Source organism: Ranitomeya imitator, chromosome 1 (genome assembly GCF_032444005.1).
Source record: "Ranitomeya imitator isolate aRanImi1 chromosome 1, aRanImi1.pri, whole genome shotgun sequence".
Taxonomy (NCBI): Eukaryota; Metazoa; Chordata; class Amphibia; order Anura; family Dendrobatidae; genus Ranitomeya; species Ranitomeya imitator.
In genome coordinates, this window is record NC_091282.1 from 870,468,108 (window position 1) to 870,484,957 (window position 16,850).

The 16,850-nt window shown below is 42.8% G+C and overlaps 1 protein-coding gene across 1 annotated transcript in view; it reads left to right on the plus strand.

The window, feature by feature from the left end:
• BMP2K (BMP2 inducible kinase) overlaps positions 1-16,850 on the plus strand; it is a 341,088-nt gene that overhangs the window by 301,954 nt on the left and 22,284 nt on the right. Inside the window, exon 15 of the mRNA XM_069742721.1 lies at positions 8,013-8,114. Within this exon, the coding sequence (XP_069598822.1) occupies positions 8,013-8,114 (102 nt within the window). The remainder of the gene's footprint in view (positions 1-8,012; positions 8,115-16,850) is intronic.

Sequence of the window (16,850 nt, forward strand, 5' to 3'; positions counted from 1 at the left end):
ACTGCTCCAATAGAAAATCGCAGTTGTAAAACCGCAGTGAAATGCGCAGAAAAACCGCGGTAAATCCACAGCGGTTTAGCACTGCGGATTTATCAAATCCTCTGCGGAAAAATCCGCAGAGGACCAGAATACGTGTGCACATCCCGAACCCTAACCCTACCCCTAACCCTACCCCTAACCCTACCCCTAACCCTACCTCTAACCCTAACCCTAGTTCTTACCCCAACCTTAGTGGAAAAAAATAAATTATTTTTTTTTTTTATTGTCCCTACCTATGGGGGTGACAAAGGGGGGGGGGGGGCGTCGGAGCATGGATGAGGATCGGTGTGCGTGCGGGTGGATTGGAGCACGGGGTGGGGGATCGCTGTGCAGGGGGGTGGATCGGAGCACGGGGGGGATCGCTGTGCGGGGGGGGATCGGAGCATGGGGGGGTTTCATTGGAACACGGGGGTGTGATTGGAGCACGGGGGGAGCGGACAGGAGGACGGGGGAGCGGAGCACTGGACGGAGGGGAGCGCTGCACAGATCGGGGGGCTGGGGGGGGGCGATCGGTGGGGTGGGTGCACATTAGTATTTCCAGCCATGGCCGATGATATTGCAGCATCGGCCATGGCTGGATTGTAATATTTCACCAGTTTTTTAGGTGAAATATTACAAATCGCTCTGATTGGCAGTTTCACTTTCAACAGCCAATCAGAGCGATCGTAGCCACGGGGGGGTGAAGCCACCCCCCCCCCCCTGGGCTAAACTACCACTCCCCCTGTCCCTGCAGATCGGGTGAAATGGGAGTTAACCCTTTCACCCGATCTGCAGGGACGCGATCTTTCTGTGACACAGCATATGCGTCACAGGTCGGATTGGCACCGACTTTCATGACGCATACGCTGTGTCACAGGTCGGGAAGGGGTTAAAGGCGTTGTCCACCTTTTGGGGACAATTTATTTTTTTGTTACTTATTTGCATGTATTTATCGCTAAAAATAATTTTTGCAATTAGGTTTCATTAAAACCTTTGCACCGTTTGGTATTTCCAGGCTTTGTTTTCCTACACATTCAACTTTAATGTAGTCTGTTGTCATAAAGCATCTAAGAGGCACTCCTAAAATACAGATAAAAGATCTCCAAACTTTTGAGGCTTAGACTGTTAGAACAAACACACTTCTCAGTAAATTCATTCTATAGCCAGGAATGATCATTTTTAGTCCCAAATACATGCATTTAAACAAAATAAATTGATGGACAATCCCTGCAATTATTTATTGCTAGATACTACAATTCAGCCCCAATGGTCATATATTAAAATTGTAAGGTTAAAAAAGGGAATGTTAATTTGATGGGTGAAAGCCCGGAAACTAAGTTTGCGTGCTGTTTGTTACTATGCCCACATGATGGCAGCAAACTAAATCTTATTTCTCAATTACTACTCGCTGTAACGTTCTATATACTGTATATCCTACACTTCACTTCATTAATATGTATATAAATGTAGTAAAATAATGTGAAAATCAATCCTTTTGGCATCCTAAGCAGCAGATTTACCATTTAAACATGTTTACATGCATAGGAAAGTTAAAGGGAACCTGTCACCCCGAAAATCCGGGGTGAGGTAAGCCCACCGGCATCAGGGGCTTATCTACAGCATTCTGTAATGCTGTAGATAAGCCCCCGATGTAACCTGAAAAGGGAGAAAAAGACGTTAGATTATACTTACCCAGGGGCGGTCCCGCTGCTGGTCAGGTCGGATGGGCGTCTCCGATCCGCTGCGGCGCCTCCCATCTTCTTTCCATGACGTCCTCTTCTGATCTTCAGCCACGGCTCCGGCGCAGGCGTACTTTGCTCTGCCCTGTTGAGGGCAGACAAAGTACTGCAGTGCGCAGGCGCCGGACCTCTGACCTTTCCGGCGCCTGCGCACTGCAGTACTATCCTCTGCCCTCAAGAGGGCAGAGCAAAGTACGCCTGCGCCGGAGCCGTGGCTGAAGATCAGAAGAGGACGTCATGGAAAGAACATAGGAGGCGCCGCAGCGGACCGGAGACGCCCATCCGACCGGACCAGCAGCGGGACCGCCCCTGGGTGAGTATAATCTAACGTCTTTTTCTCCCTTTTCAGGATACATCGGGGGCTTATCTACAGCATTACAGAATGCTGTAGATAAGCCCCTGATGCCGGTGGGATTACCTGACCCCGGATTTTCGGGGTGACAGGTTCCCTTTAAGTAACATTGTAAAATCCATTACATTACTTACCTTAGATTCATCTTGCCTTAAAGCTTATTAATAATAAAGCTAACTCTTCTTTTGATTCTTGCTGCGCGAGCCGTAAGCAGCATAAATTAGAGACCAGCTCGCTAGTTGCAGAAGAAAAGACCTGTCATTCTAGTTTATTGGGTGTGGAAAAGCCAGAGGGACTTAAAATGGGTTATCCCATGAGCAAAGTACATTGTAATAAATAGATCTTTGCACATTTGGATTTGTTAAACTTAAGTTACTGTGCTGTGATAAACTTATAATTGTGCCCCTGCTGTGTACTATGTAATGGCTGTGTCTGACCATGCAGAGCTGCTCCAGTTCATGGTCAGTAGATACCACATCTTCTGGGGCTGGGGAACGGGGCAGCTACAGATAAGACAGCAGGGGCTCGCAGCAGGTAACACATTTCCCTGTCTATTTTATCACAGGAGCAAGTGTTTTGCTCCAACTCTTGTCTGTTAGAGGCAGATGATGGCTGAATAATTAATTCATCATCTGCCGGCATAGATGCAGGCTCAGTTTCTGTGTACCGGTAATATATGACGTACCAGTAAGTTGGTAAGGGGTCAATTAAAACACACTTCGTACTTTAAATCTACGACCAGTTACCTTGTTTCTGACCCGTTTTCAACTATGGTTTTGTCATAACATCATCATTTGTAACGATTCATGGTGTCTTTGGTACGGAAAGTATGAATCATACAACATGTTCCTTTGAAGAGATGCTTTCAAAATCCTCATACTTGGATAATTTCTTATACCTACAGATTGTACAATTTCACGCACTCCGCGTTACTTGCCAAGAGATTTATTGCAAAATACAAATTGGCAGTATGGTCCATGTAGACACAGAACAAGCAGGGCCTACTGGTACATGGGAGGTCAGAAGCGTTCGAAATACTGTTCTTTTATGTGATCCATGGTTTTTCTGGGAGTGACCAATAGTATTGTTTTTTTCTATACCTAAAGGCAACCATTATATCAATATGTTTTTCCTTATGGAATGTGTACTTTGTATTTGTGCAGCACTTTATTGTATGCACATACAAGTGCATGGCCAACAGTTACATGTTTAACCCTTTACCAACTTATGACGTAAAGTTATTTTATATGTTGGCTCCCTGACTTTAATGCGGGCTCAGGAATTAATCCTGCATCTTTCCCGGCAGATGATAGATATGATGTTCAGCCATCATCTGCGTGTGGATTGAAGCTCCACCCTAGGCTATTAACCTGTTAATTACAACTGTCAATCTCTGACAGCGGCATTTACAGTGTTCCATCTGCCCCCTCGTGATTTGATCGTGATCCACCACAGAGTTTCCATGGCAGCTGGGGTCTGTTGTCTGTCGTGACTGTCCTCCTGTGATCATCAGCTTCTGGCTGGTGTTTATAGGAGACTGTGATTTTTGGTATGGTCAGCAATACTGTGGTATTGTTGTACATGACACAATCAATTGGATGAATGCAAGTTAAACCCCTTAAGGAGAGTAACAAGTACAGTGAAAATAAAAAAAAGAAATGTTTTTAAAAATGTAAGAGTTGAAATCACCCCCTTTTGCCCCTTTAAAAATAAAGAAACAAAAGATACACATCTTTGGTATCGTTATATTCGTAAAAGTACGATCTATCAAAATATAATATTAATCAACCCGATTAGTAAATGGTGTGATGAGAAAACAAAATTTAAATGCAAGAATTACATTTCTTTGGACACCACAACATTGCAAAAAGATGCAATAGAAGCGATCAGAGCATCTTATCTACATCAAATTGGTATCAGTAAAATCGCCAGCTCAGGTCGCGAAAGAATAATCCCTCACGCAGCCCCATATTCCTAAGATTGAAAACATTACGGCTCTCGAAAAATAAGCAACATTTTTTATTTTCATTTTTGAATTTTTTTCCGACACCTAAATAAGAAAAAAAACAATGCATGTTCGGTATCGCCGTAATCATGTTAACCTGGAGAATCATGTTGCCAGATTAATTTTACCATATAGTGAACATGGTAAATAAAATTAAAAACAATCGTGGAATTCTACGGTTTTCGGAATCTTGCCGCCCTTGTAATTTTTTTCCCGCTTTCTGTTAGATCACATGACAAAATGAATTGTGTCATTCAAAGGTAAAACTTGTCCTGCAAAAAAGATGCCGTCTTATGGCTGTGTCGATGGAAAAATAAAAGTTATGGCTCTTTGAGGAAGAAGAGAAAAAACGAAAAAATAGAAAATAGCCATGCCAGGAAAGGGTTAACGAGCTTTCCAATTGCCTGAGGGATTTTTCTTTCATTACATAATTGTTTCACTCTATAGCGAACATACCCGGGCTTCTGTTCAACTACTGATAATCCCACCGACATTTTCTTGTGGTATAGCTTCTGGTTTTCCCGAGCGAGTCACATTTTATTGGAATTCTGCTTTGTTATAATACGAAGTCACTGCAGCTATTCAGACCATGGAAAGTATAGCTGAAGTACAAGTTGTTTTCCAGAGTATCAAAACCGTCATGACCCAAAGTTGTCTGTAGTTTTTACAGGTTGGATGTTGGGTAATAGGTTTTTGTACAGTCCCAATACTGGTAGTACCGGTAGTTTTTAGACAGCCTTTATTTCCAAGAGGGTAAGCCCTGCTTTTTCCGATGTTTGCAGGCTATTTAACAAATGGATTTATTTTGAGAAATCACTTTTAATGATACAAATTACCTTTAGCTTTACTGGCTCTGAAATGTTAAGAGTAGACGTCGAATAGGATGAATTCTCTGTACAATGTGTTACACTGCTGATGTGCAAGATGCAATGCAATATTGTATATTATCGCCAACTTTGTGAAACCGTCTTGTATTTTTACTGAAAATTAAAAGGACTTTTTATGTAAAGAAGTGTTTCTTTCATTCTATTTTGTTAAGTGCCTTTGTATTACAACATATTTTGAGTTTATGTACTATATACAGTAAGTCCAGCATAAAGCTAATGTAGGCCAGAAAGAGGGGTTATTAACTTATTATTGCTTAGAATTGATTGATAGTGATTGACACATTTTTCAGTTTGTTTGCAGTAGCTTTTACATATGGGAACAATGGACCCCCAAGTAGTTTTATAAAAAAAAGAAAAAGTGTTAGTCCTGCCAAAAGTAAGCAATTATATACTCTGAATAGTGATGAGCGAGCACGTGCACTAAAAATATGTTGGAATCCCCCCGGCTGCATGTCTCATGTCTGGTCGACAGCCACAATACAAGCAACGATTACTGAAGATACTCGGTTAGCAACCGAGCATGGTTCAATAACTCCATATCAGAGCAGCTTCGCTCATCACTAATTCTGATATCTTCAGCCTGAATTTAAAAAAAAATTCAAGCAGAATGATTTTCAAAATAAGGCTAGAATCACACAATAGTATTTTCTCTCATCTGAAAGAATCGGGCCGAGGGTTTGATAGGGAGATGGGGAGAGGGTGGGAAAAATGTCTCTATCTTCTCCGTGAAAAACGGACTGCACTCAGATGTCATCAAAGCATGCCCACGGCTCTGTAGAATAACATTGGTCCAAATGCAATCTGATGTTTTGTCGGATCGCACGCGGACCCAAAATATGGTTGTTACTAAGAGCCCTAATTCTAGTATAAAATATAAAGATTTTCGAATGAATTTTGGATTATTTGCAGATGAAAAGTGAAATAGTTACTACAGTAGATTAGTAAAAAGTTAGCTCTTTTATGCTGCCCCCAGAAAGTGGTATGCAACATTGACATGTTTTGCTAAGTCTAAGTGTGACCCTTTTATGCCTAAAGTTGCATTACACTTTAGATACTGAAAATGTACTACCCCAGCTAAAATTATCATTCTTCGGGTAAAGGTAAACGGACGATCATTTTAACTTAATATTTCAGTCGTCTGAGATGAAATTGGTCATGTATGAATTTTGTTGTCTAGTAGTTAGATTTATTATCTCCAGAAAGATCACTCCATGTTTGCCGATCGTGTGATTGAACATGTAAGGCCAGGTTGAATGATTGTAGGTGCCAAATGTAAGTACTGTATATACTCGAGTATAAGCCGACCCGAGTATAAGCCGACCCCCCTAATTTTGCCACAAAAACTGGGAAAACTTAATGACTCGAGTATAAGCCTAGGGTGGGAAATGCAGCAGCTACTGGTAAATGTCAAAAGTAAAAATAGATACCAATAAAAGTAAAATGAATTCAGACATCAATAGGTTAAGTGTTTTTGAATATCCATATTGAATCAGGAGCCCCATATACTGCTCCATAAAGTTTGATGGCCCCATAAGATGTTCCATATTAAAATATGCCCCATATAATCCTGCATAAAGGTTAATAATGGCCCCATAAGATGCTCCAGAAAGACATTTGTCCAATATAATGCTGCACAAATGTTGATTATGGCCCAATAAGATGACCCATAAAGATATTTGCCCCATATAATGCTGCACAAACATTGATTATGGCCCCATAAGATGCTCCATACAGACACTTGCCCCATATAGTGCTGCACAAACGTTATGGCTCGATACAGACACTTGCCCCATTTGCTGTTGCGAAAAAAAAATCACATACTCACCTCTCCGTCGCTCAGGCCCCCAGCACTTTCAATATTCACCTGACTTCGTTCCAGCGCCGCTCCATCTTCCCGTGTCGCGAGTCGCACGTCTTCTGACCTGAGTGTCACTGCAGAAGGCGCTGAAGACGGAGCGGCGCCCGGAACGAGGAGCAGGTGAATATTGCGCAGCGCTCCCCTCCCCGTTATACTCACCTGCTCCTGGCGCTGTGCAGTCCCTGGTTCCCCACCATCGCAGCTTCTTTCTGTACTGAGCGGTCACCGTTACCACTCATTACAGTAATGAATATGCGGCTTCACCCCTATGGGAGGTGAAGCAGCATATTCATTACTGTAATGAGCGGTACCATGTGACCGCTCAGTACAGGAAGGAGCTGGGGAGACAGGGACGTGCAGGGACCGTGCTTGGAGCAGGTGAGTATAATTAGACAGCCCCCGCTCCCCCTCCCCTGCCGACCCCTGGGTATGACTCGAGTATAAGCCGAGAGGGGGACTTTCAGCCCCAAAAAAAGGGCTGAAAATCTCGGCTTATACTCGAGTATATACGGTAAATTATTACTTACAAAATAAGCATGTTTTGTCATTTTTTTTTTAATAACCACTATGGCAGTTGCGATCATCAGATATCTTCCTTTCTCTGTTTTTCTCCATAATAGGAATGAATAATCTTTAAAATAGAAACAGTAAAGTAAAAATTTACATATAATGAAGGTACAAGAATAGAAAACACAGCTTATGTCTAAAAGTGGTAACAGTTCCTTAAGCAAAAAAAGTGGATCCTTTTTGTTTTAGTTGAAGGCTACCTTTGACTTCAGTATCAGAGACAAATATATTCTAGAAGTCACGTGGATTTAAAGTTTCTAAAAATTGACTCACAATGGAAGCACCGTACTCACCTAGTGTACTTTTGATTGCTGAAATCACAATAAAATAAAAGCTGCATATCATTCATTTACAATTTTTGTCTCTTTGGTATACACTTTACACTCCTACCTAAACCCACAAATTCAGACGTTTATATGTTGCATGCCGCTCTTGAAATTTTTCATTGATGCTTATATCTACTTTATCTTTTGATATAAATGTCTGTTTTTTAGCTTTGCTTAGGTTTTACTTTTATGTTCCACACATGCATGCATTCCTCCATTTTTATTTTATTTTTTGTTGTATTTTTCATTTTCCTTTGCAGATAAACTAGAGGAGTGCAGGCCATGCTCAGTCACAATTCCTGCTTCACAAAGCAAATATTCTGAAGATGCATTTGGTTCTGTTCCATTTATTTCTGCTTCAGGCAAGTGCATCTGTTTACTACAATGGCTGAATGCTTATAACAAAGTTTCTGAGTTCATTCATAAGTAATTAGAATTTATTGGCTTCTCAACTCATTATCTCATGTTTAGAAGTAATGTAAAGAAAATCTAGATTTTTTTTTGCGACTGCTGACATATAATGGAATATATGAAGACTATTTGGGTACATATAAAACTTAACAGCATTAACAATAAGGGCTTTTCCATTATCTGATGTTTTGTTTTCTCCACAGAAGGCCTTGATCGCACCGTTTTAAGATTCAGTATTTAACTCTGACTTTTATATGGGTATACACGGAGGGTTTAAAAAAAAGGGCCACAATCCATCACATGCTATACAAGGAGTTTAATGTTGATAATATTGACGTTCTTTATAGGATTTTAAAGGATTCTCCAATTTGCATACACAGGACTCAATTCATCAAAACCATCATTATTCATATCGTTCTTGATGAGAAGACGTGTTGAAGTCAGATGCTCCCGTTCATGAATCTTGAGCGTCTGATGAATGACAGAAATCTTACTCCAGCCCGGTACTGGAGTGATATTTCTGTTGTAGCCAAGTTACAACTAGTCATGAATTAGTCAAGCTGTGGCATCCATTCCCACAACAACCCCTTCCTGCCTCAGCTCTGCCCACTTTGTCAGAGCTTGGAGAAGCTGGTGAGAAAACACGAAAAGTCGCATTTGGTTCAACTCTGAGTGGCGCCTTAATTTTGCGACTTTTCATACCATTTACACCAGAATTCTGGAGTAAAAGCTTTAATTAATTAGTCCCAAAGTGATTCCATAAGATTCCTCCTATTAGATCCTATCAGGTGTGATAGCTGGAAGTAAATGTTCAGTTTGTTTGTTTGTTTGTTTTCAGCATCAGCACAGAGAAAATTAAGCAGGTGCTTAAGACCAGGTTCACACGTTCAGTATTTGTAAGCTAAAACTAGGAGTGGGTGATAAAACCAGGAGTGGGTGATAAATGCAGAAGTGGTGCATATGTTTCTATTATATTTTTCCTCTGATTGTCCCACTCCTGGTTTTGGCTTACAAATACTGAGGTAAAATTACTGATCAAATACTGAACGTGGCCTAACACTAGGTTTGAGCAACCTATCACCCTCTTAAGTCTAGTTTCACACATCAACTTTCACAGTCCAAATACATGAAGTCCAAATAAGGTTTAGGATACCCACAGGTTGTCCAAAATATGGGTGTCTGTACTTTGACCATGAAAGTTGAATGTGTACAAAATAGACTTAGAAGTTAAAAAAAGATTATAAAAATAAATTCTCATTTACAAAACACAATTCACTCTCATCTTTGGATTTTGTCAGGTGTTTCATCTGATTTCTGTCCCCAGTATCATGCTCAGCAGGACTGACTGAGAAATCTAGGATTCTATGAAGGCATACCTTCGGTATACTTGAACATGTGTTTGTGTATTTCACATTCACAAGCAGTAATATACTTTACTATTGTTATATACATTTGCTGGATGGTTTGTCAGTGAGCTCAGTTGTCACCTATTCAGCACTTCAACACCACCCAGTTGAATTAAAGAAGTGGTGTGGCTAACCCGGAGCTAACCTGTTAACCAGGAGCATATTTAGCATTGTATTAACATAGCGTCTAGTGCCCGTAGTTTAAGTACCTAAATGATACTGAGATGTTGCATTGAAAAGTGCAGATAATTTTATTTACTGAAAGTGAAGTTTTTGTGCCGACAAATCACTCAATTGTCAGTCATTGAGTATTTCACTTTATGCTAACATGCTGCCCACTGTCTGAATTTTTGTGAAATCTCTCCAAAGACAGATTGCTGTAAGTGACACTTGATGATTTCTACATTATCTAGCTCATAGGCACAAGTTGTTTAAGAAGTCAGTTATGCACTTGTCCATGTAGACAAAGTTGGATTAGTTTTCAAGAGAGGCACGTCAAGGAATAACTCTATCAAAACACTGTTTCTGATCTCCTACACTAAGCTCAAAGTGGCAATACTGTGGCTCCTGCTAGTAGATGTTGAAGAGACCTTCAACAGGGTCCAGTGGGATTTCCTATGGTTGATTGGGGCACATGTAGGGCTTGGTGAACCCAAAATTATGATATCATGGCACTCTATACATCCCCAATAGCACATGTTAGTGTGTGCAGCAAAATTTCCCAGTTATTTCCCATTTGTTCCTTGTCCCCATGAAATGCCTGGCCAGGACTGGTAGAGACAATACTTCCAAGGTGTGTTTGTGGGCAAAATATGTTATTACACAGCTATGTATACCTATTACTTAAGGATGCACACTTCTAACCCAGAAATAAGTTTCCTTAATATTATGTCAGAATTCCGGACCTTTGGAGACCTTAGCAACTATAGAGTAAACTCTCACAAGTGTGAGGTTCATAATTGTTGTGAATTCTGTGGCAGAGCTCCCTCCTGTGGTCACAAGTGGTACTTCGGCTGATTCTCTCTGTGAGCTTCTGTTGGTGGAGGGAAGTGGTACTGTGGCTTCTGAGTTTCCTCCCTCAGGTGATCTGGTGAGGTCGTTAGGTGCTTCTCTACTTAACTCCACCTAATGCTTTGATCCTGGCTTCCTGTCAATGTTCCAGTGTTGGACTTGCTTTTCCCTGGATCATTCCTGTGGCCTGCTGCTCTGCATAGCTAAGTTCTTCTTTGCTATTTGTTTGCTATTTTTTCTGTCCAGCTTGTCTTTTTGTTGCTGGAAGCTCTGGGACGCAAAGGGTGTACCTCCGTGCCGTTAGTTCGGTACGGAGGGTCTTTTTGCCCCCTTTGCGTGGTTTTCTTTAGGGTTTTGTGTAGACCGCAAAGTTACCTTTTCTATCCTCGATCTGTTAAGAAAGTCGGGCCTCACTTTGCTGAATCTATTTCATCTCTACGTTTGTCTTTTCATCTTAACTCACAGTCATTATATGTGGGGGGCTGCCTTTTCCTTTGGGGTATTTCTCTGAGGCAAGGTAGGCTTATTTTCTATCTTCAGGCTAGTTAGTTTCTCAGGCCGTGCCGAGTTGCATAGGCAGAGTTAGGCGCAATCCACGGCTGCCTCTAGTGTTGTTTGGAGAGGATTAGGGATTGCGGTCTGCAGAGTTCCCACGTCTCAGAGCTCGTTCTATGATTTTGGGTTATTGTCAGATCACTGTATGTGCTCTGACCGCTATGTCCATTGTGATACTGAATTGCCTATCACAACAGTACAGGAAGCCAAAAGTGCTAATGATTCTCAATAGAGGGAAAAAAGTTCTGAGACCATTTTTTTTTCTTTGCACTGTGTTTTGCCTTTTTTTTCCCCTAGACATTTTGGTGGTTCAGGACACAGGTGTAGCAATGGACATTAAAGGTCTGTCTTCATGTGTGGATCAGCTCACGGCAAGAGTTCAAAATATTCAAGATTTTGTGGTTCAGAATTCTTTGTTAGAACCGAGAATTCCTATTCCAGATTTGTTTTTTGGAGATAGAACTAAATTTCTGAGTTTCAAAAATAATTGTAAACTATTTCTGGCTTTGAAACCTCGCTCCTCTGGTGGCCCAGTTCAACAGGTTAGGATCGTCATTTCTTTTTTGCGTGGCGACCCTCAGGACTGGGCATTTTCTCTTGCGTCAGGAGATCCTGCATTAAGTAATATCGATGCGTTTTTCCTGGCGCTTGGATTGCTGTACGATGAGCCTAGTTCAGTGGATCAGCAGGAAAAAATTTGCTGGCTCTTTGTCAGGCTCAGGATGAGATAGAGGTATATTGCCAGAAATTTAGAAAGTGGTCCGTGCTCACTCAATGGAATGAATCTGCGCTGGCAGCTATATTCAGAAAGGATCTCTCTGAAGCCCTTAAGGATGTCATGGTGGGATTTCCTATGCCTGCTGGTTTGAATGAGTCTATGTCTTTGGCCATTCAGATCGGTCGACGCTTGCGTGAGCGTAAATCTGTGCACCATTTGGCGGTATTACCTGAGATTAAACCTGAGCCTATGCAGTGCGATAGGACTATGACCAGAGTTGAACGTCAAGAACACAGACGTCTGAATGGGCTGTGTTTCTACTGTGGTGATTCCACTCATGCTATCTCTGATTGTCCTAAGCGCACTAAGCGGTTCGCTAGGTCTGCCACCATTGGTACAGTACAGTCAAAATTTCTTCTGTCGGTTACCTTGATCTGCTCTTTGTCATCGTATTCTGTCATGGCGTTTGTGGATTCAGGCGCTGCCCTGAATTTGATGGACTTGGAATATGCTAAGCGTTGTGGGTTTTTCTTGGAGCCCTTGCAGTGTCCTATTCCATTGAGAGGAATTGATGCTACGCCTTTGGCCAAGAATAAGCCTCAATACTGGACCCAGCTGACCATGTGCATGGCTCCTGCACATCAGGAGGTTATTCGCTTTCTGGTGTTGCATAATCTGCATGATGTGGTCGTGTTGGGGTTGCCATGGCTACAAGCCCATAATCCAGTATTAGATTGGAAATCCATGTCGGTGTCCAGCTGGGGTTGTCAGGGGGTACATGGTGATGTTCCATTTCTGTCAATTTCGTCATCCACCCCTTCTGAGGTTCCAGACTTCTTGTCTGATTACCGGGATGTATTTGATGAGCCCAAGTCCGATGCCCTACCTCCGCATAGGGATTGTGATTGTGCTATCAATTTGATTCCTGGTAGTAAATTCCCAAAAGGTCGACTGTTTAATTTATCCGTGCCTGAGCACACCGCTATGCGCAGTTATGTGAAGGAATCCCTGGAGAAGGGGCATATTCGCCCGTCATCGTCGCCATTAGGAGCAGGGGTTTTTTTTGTAGCCAAGAAGGATGGTTCGCTGAGACCTTGTATAGATTACCGCCTTCTTAATAAGATCACTGTTAAATTTCAGTACCCCTTGCCATTGTTATCTGATTTGTTTGCTCGGATTAAGGGGGCTAGTTGGTTCACCAAGATAGATCTTCGTGGTGCGTATAATCTGGTGCGAATCAGGCGAGGCGATGAATGGAAAACTGCATTTAATACGCCCGAGGGTCATTTTGAGTATCCAGTGATGCCATTCGGACTTGCCAATGCTCCATCAGTGTTTCAGTCCTTTATGCATGACATCTTCCGAGAGTACCTGGATAAATTCCTGATTGTGTACTTGGATGACATTTTGATCTTCTCAGATGATTGGGAGTCTCATGTGAAGCAGGTCAGAACGGTTTTTCAGGTCCTGCGTGCTAATTCTTTGTTTGTGAAGGGATCAAAGTGTCTCTTTGGTGTGCAGAAGGTTTCATTTTTCGGGTTCATCTTTTCCCCTTCTATCGAGATGGATCCTGTTAAGGTCCAAGCCATCCATGATTGGACTCAGCCGACATCTCTGAAAAGTCTGCAAAAGTTCCTGGGCTTTGCTAATTTTTATCGTCGCTTCATCTGCAATTTTTCTAGTATTGCCAAACCATTGACCGATTTGACCAAGAAGGGTGCTGATTTGGTCAATTGGTCTTCTGCTGCTGTGGAAGCTTTTCAAGAGTTGAAGCGTCGTTTTTCTTCTGCCCCTGTGTTGTGTCAACCGGATGTTTCTCTTCCGTTCCAGGTCGAGGTTCATGCTTCTGAGATTGGAGCAGGGGCTGTTTGCTCAGTGATGAAACCATGCGCTTTTTTTTCGAGGAAGTTTTCGCCTGCTGAGCGAAATTATGATGTGGGCAACCGAGAGTTGCTGGCCATGAAGTGGGCATTCGAGGAGTGGCGTCATTGGCTTGAAGGAGCTAAGCATCGCGTGGTGGTATTGACTGATCATAAGAACTTGACTTATCTCGAGTCTGCTAAGCGTTTGAATCCTAGACAGGCTCGTTGGTCGCTGTTTTTTGCCCGTTTTGACTTTGTGATTTCGTACCTTCCGGGCTCTAAAAATGTGAAGGCAGATGCTCTGTCTAGGAGTTTTGTGCCCGACTCTCCGGGTTTATCTGAGCCGGCGGGTATCCTCAAGGAAGGAGTAATTGTGTCTGCCATCTCCCCTGATTTGCGGCGGGTGCTGCAAAAATTTCAGGCTAATAAACCTGATCGTTGTCCAGCGGAGAAACTGTTTGTCCCTGATAGGTGGACGAATAAAGTTATCTCTGAGGTTCATTGTTCAGTGTTGGCTGGTCATCCTGGAATCTTTGGTACCAGAGAGTTAGTGGCTAGATCCTTTTGGTGGCCATCTCTGTTGCGGGATGTGCGTACTTTTGTGCAGTCCTGTGGGATTTGTGCTCGGGCTAAGCCCTGCTGTTCTCGTGCCAGTGGGTTGCTTTTGCCCTTGCCGGTCCCGAAGAGGCCTTGGACACATCTCTATGGATTTTATTTCAGATCTTCCCGTTTCTCAAAAGATGTCAGTCATTTGGGTGGTCTGTGATCGCTTTTCTAAGATGGTCCATCTAGTACCCTTGTCTAAATTGCCTTCCTCCTCTGATTTGGTGCCATTGTTCTTCCAGCATGTGGTTCGTTTGCATGGCATTCCAGAGAATATCGTTTCTGACAGAGGTTCCCAGTTTGTTTCGAGGTTTTGGCGAGCCTTTTGTGGTAGGATGGGCATTGACTTGTCTTTTTCCTCGGCTTTCCATCCTCAGACTAATGGCCAGACCGAACAAGCCAATCAGACCTTGGAAACCTATCTGAGATGCTTTGTTTCTGCCGATCAGGATGACTGGGTGTCCTTTTTGCCTTTGGCTGAGTTCGCCCTTAATAATCGGGCCAGCTCGGCTACCTTGGTTTCACCATTTTTCTGCAATTCTGGGTTCAATCCTCGTTTCTCTTCAGGACAGGTTGAGTCTTCGGACTGTCCTGGTGTGGATACTGTGGTGGACAGGTTATAGCAGATTTGGACTCATGTAGTGGACAATTTGACCTTGTCCCAGGAGAAGGCTCAACGTTTCGCTAATCGCAGACGCCGTGTGGGTCCCCGACTTCGTGTTGGGGATCTGGTTTGGTTATCTTCTCGTCATATTCCTATGAAGGTTTCCTCTCCTAAGTTTAAACCTCGTTTCATTGGTCCGTATAGGATTTCTGAGGTTCTTAATCCTGTGTCTTTTCGTCTGACCCTCCCAGATTCTTTTTCCATACATAACGTATTCCATAGGTCATTGTTGCGGAGATACGTGGCACCTATGGTTCCATCTGTTGACCTTCCTGCCCCGGTTTTGGTGGAGGGGGAATTGGAGTATATTGTGGAGAAGATTTTGGATTCTCGTGTTTCAAGACGGAAACTCCAGTATCTGGTTAAATGGAAGGGTTATGCTCAGGAAGATAATTCCTTGGTTTTTGCCTCTGATGTCCATGCTCCCGATCTTGTTCATGCCTTTCATGTGGCTCATCCTGGTCGGCCTGGGGGCTTTGGTGAGGGTTCGGTGACCCCTCCTCAAGGGGGGGTACTGTTGTGAATTCTGTGGCAGAGCTCCCTCCTGTGGTCACAAGTGGTACTTCGGCTGATTCTCTCTGGGAGCTTCCGTTTGTGGAGGAAAGTGGTACTGCGGCTTCTGAGTTTCCTCCCTCAGGTGATCTGGTGAGGTCGTTAGGTGCTTCTCTACTTAACTCCACCTAATGCTTTGATCCATGCTTCCTGTCAATGTTCCAGTGTTGGACTTGTTTTTGTGTAGACCGCAAAGTTATCTTTCCTATCCTCGCTCTGTTAAGAAAGTCGGGCCTCACTTTGCTGAATCTATTTCATCCCTACGTTTGTCTTTTCATCTTAACTCAGTCATTATATGTGGGGGGCTGCCTTTTCCTTTGGGGTATTTCTCTGAGGCAAGGTAGGCTTATTTTCTATCTTCAGGCTAGTTAGTTTCTCAGGCTGTGCCGAGTTGCATAGGCAGAGTTAGGCGCAATCCACGGCTGCCTCTAGTGTTGTTTGGAGAGGATTAGGGATTGCGGTCTGCAGAGTTCCCACGTCTCAGAGCTCGTTCTATTATTTTGGGTTATTGTCAGATCACTGTATGTGCTCTGACCGCTATGTCCATTGTGATACTGAATTGCCTATCACAACACACATGTGCAGGCCTGTCTGAAGTTTGCCATTGAACACCTGGATGATTCTGTGTGTGATTGGGAGAAGGTGCTGTGGTCAGATGAGACAAAAATTGAGGTCTTTGGCATTAACAACTCGCCATGTTTTGAGGAAGAGAAATGCTGCCTATGACCCAAAGAACACCATCCCCACTGTAAAACATGGAGATGGAAACATGTTTTGAGGCTGTCTCTTCGCTACGTGCACAGGACTACTTAACCACATCAATGGGTGAATGGATGGAGCTATGTTCCGTAAAATTGTGAGTGACAACCTCCTTCCCTCCACCAGGACATTAACAATGGGCCGTGGCTGGGTTATCCAGCCAGACAATGACCCAAGACATACAGCCAAGGTAACAATGGAGTGGCTCAAAAAAAATTACATTAAGGTCGGTCATAGAGTGGCCTAACCAGTCTCCAGACCTTAATCCCATAGCAAACTTAAGGAGGGAATTGAAACTCCAAGTTGCCAAGCGACAGCCCCAAAATCTTAAAGATTTAGAGATGATCTGTAAAGAGGAGTGGACCAAAATTCCTCCTGATATGTGATCAAACCTCATCATCGTCTACAAAAAAATCTAACTGCTGTGCTTGCTAACAAGGGTTTTGCCACCAAGTATAAAGTCTTGTTTGCCAGAGGGATCAAATACTTATTTTTCACTGCAAAATGCAAATACATTTATATACATATATAATTTATACAATGTGATTTTCTGGATT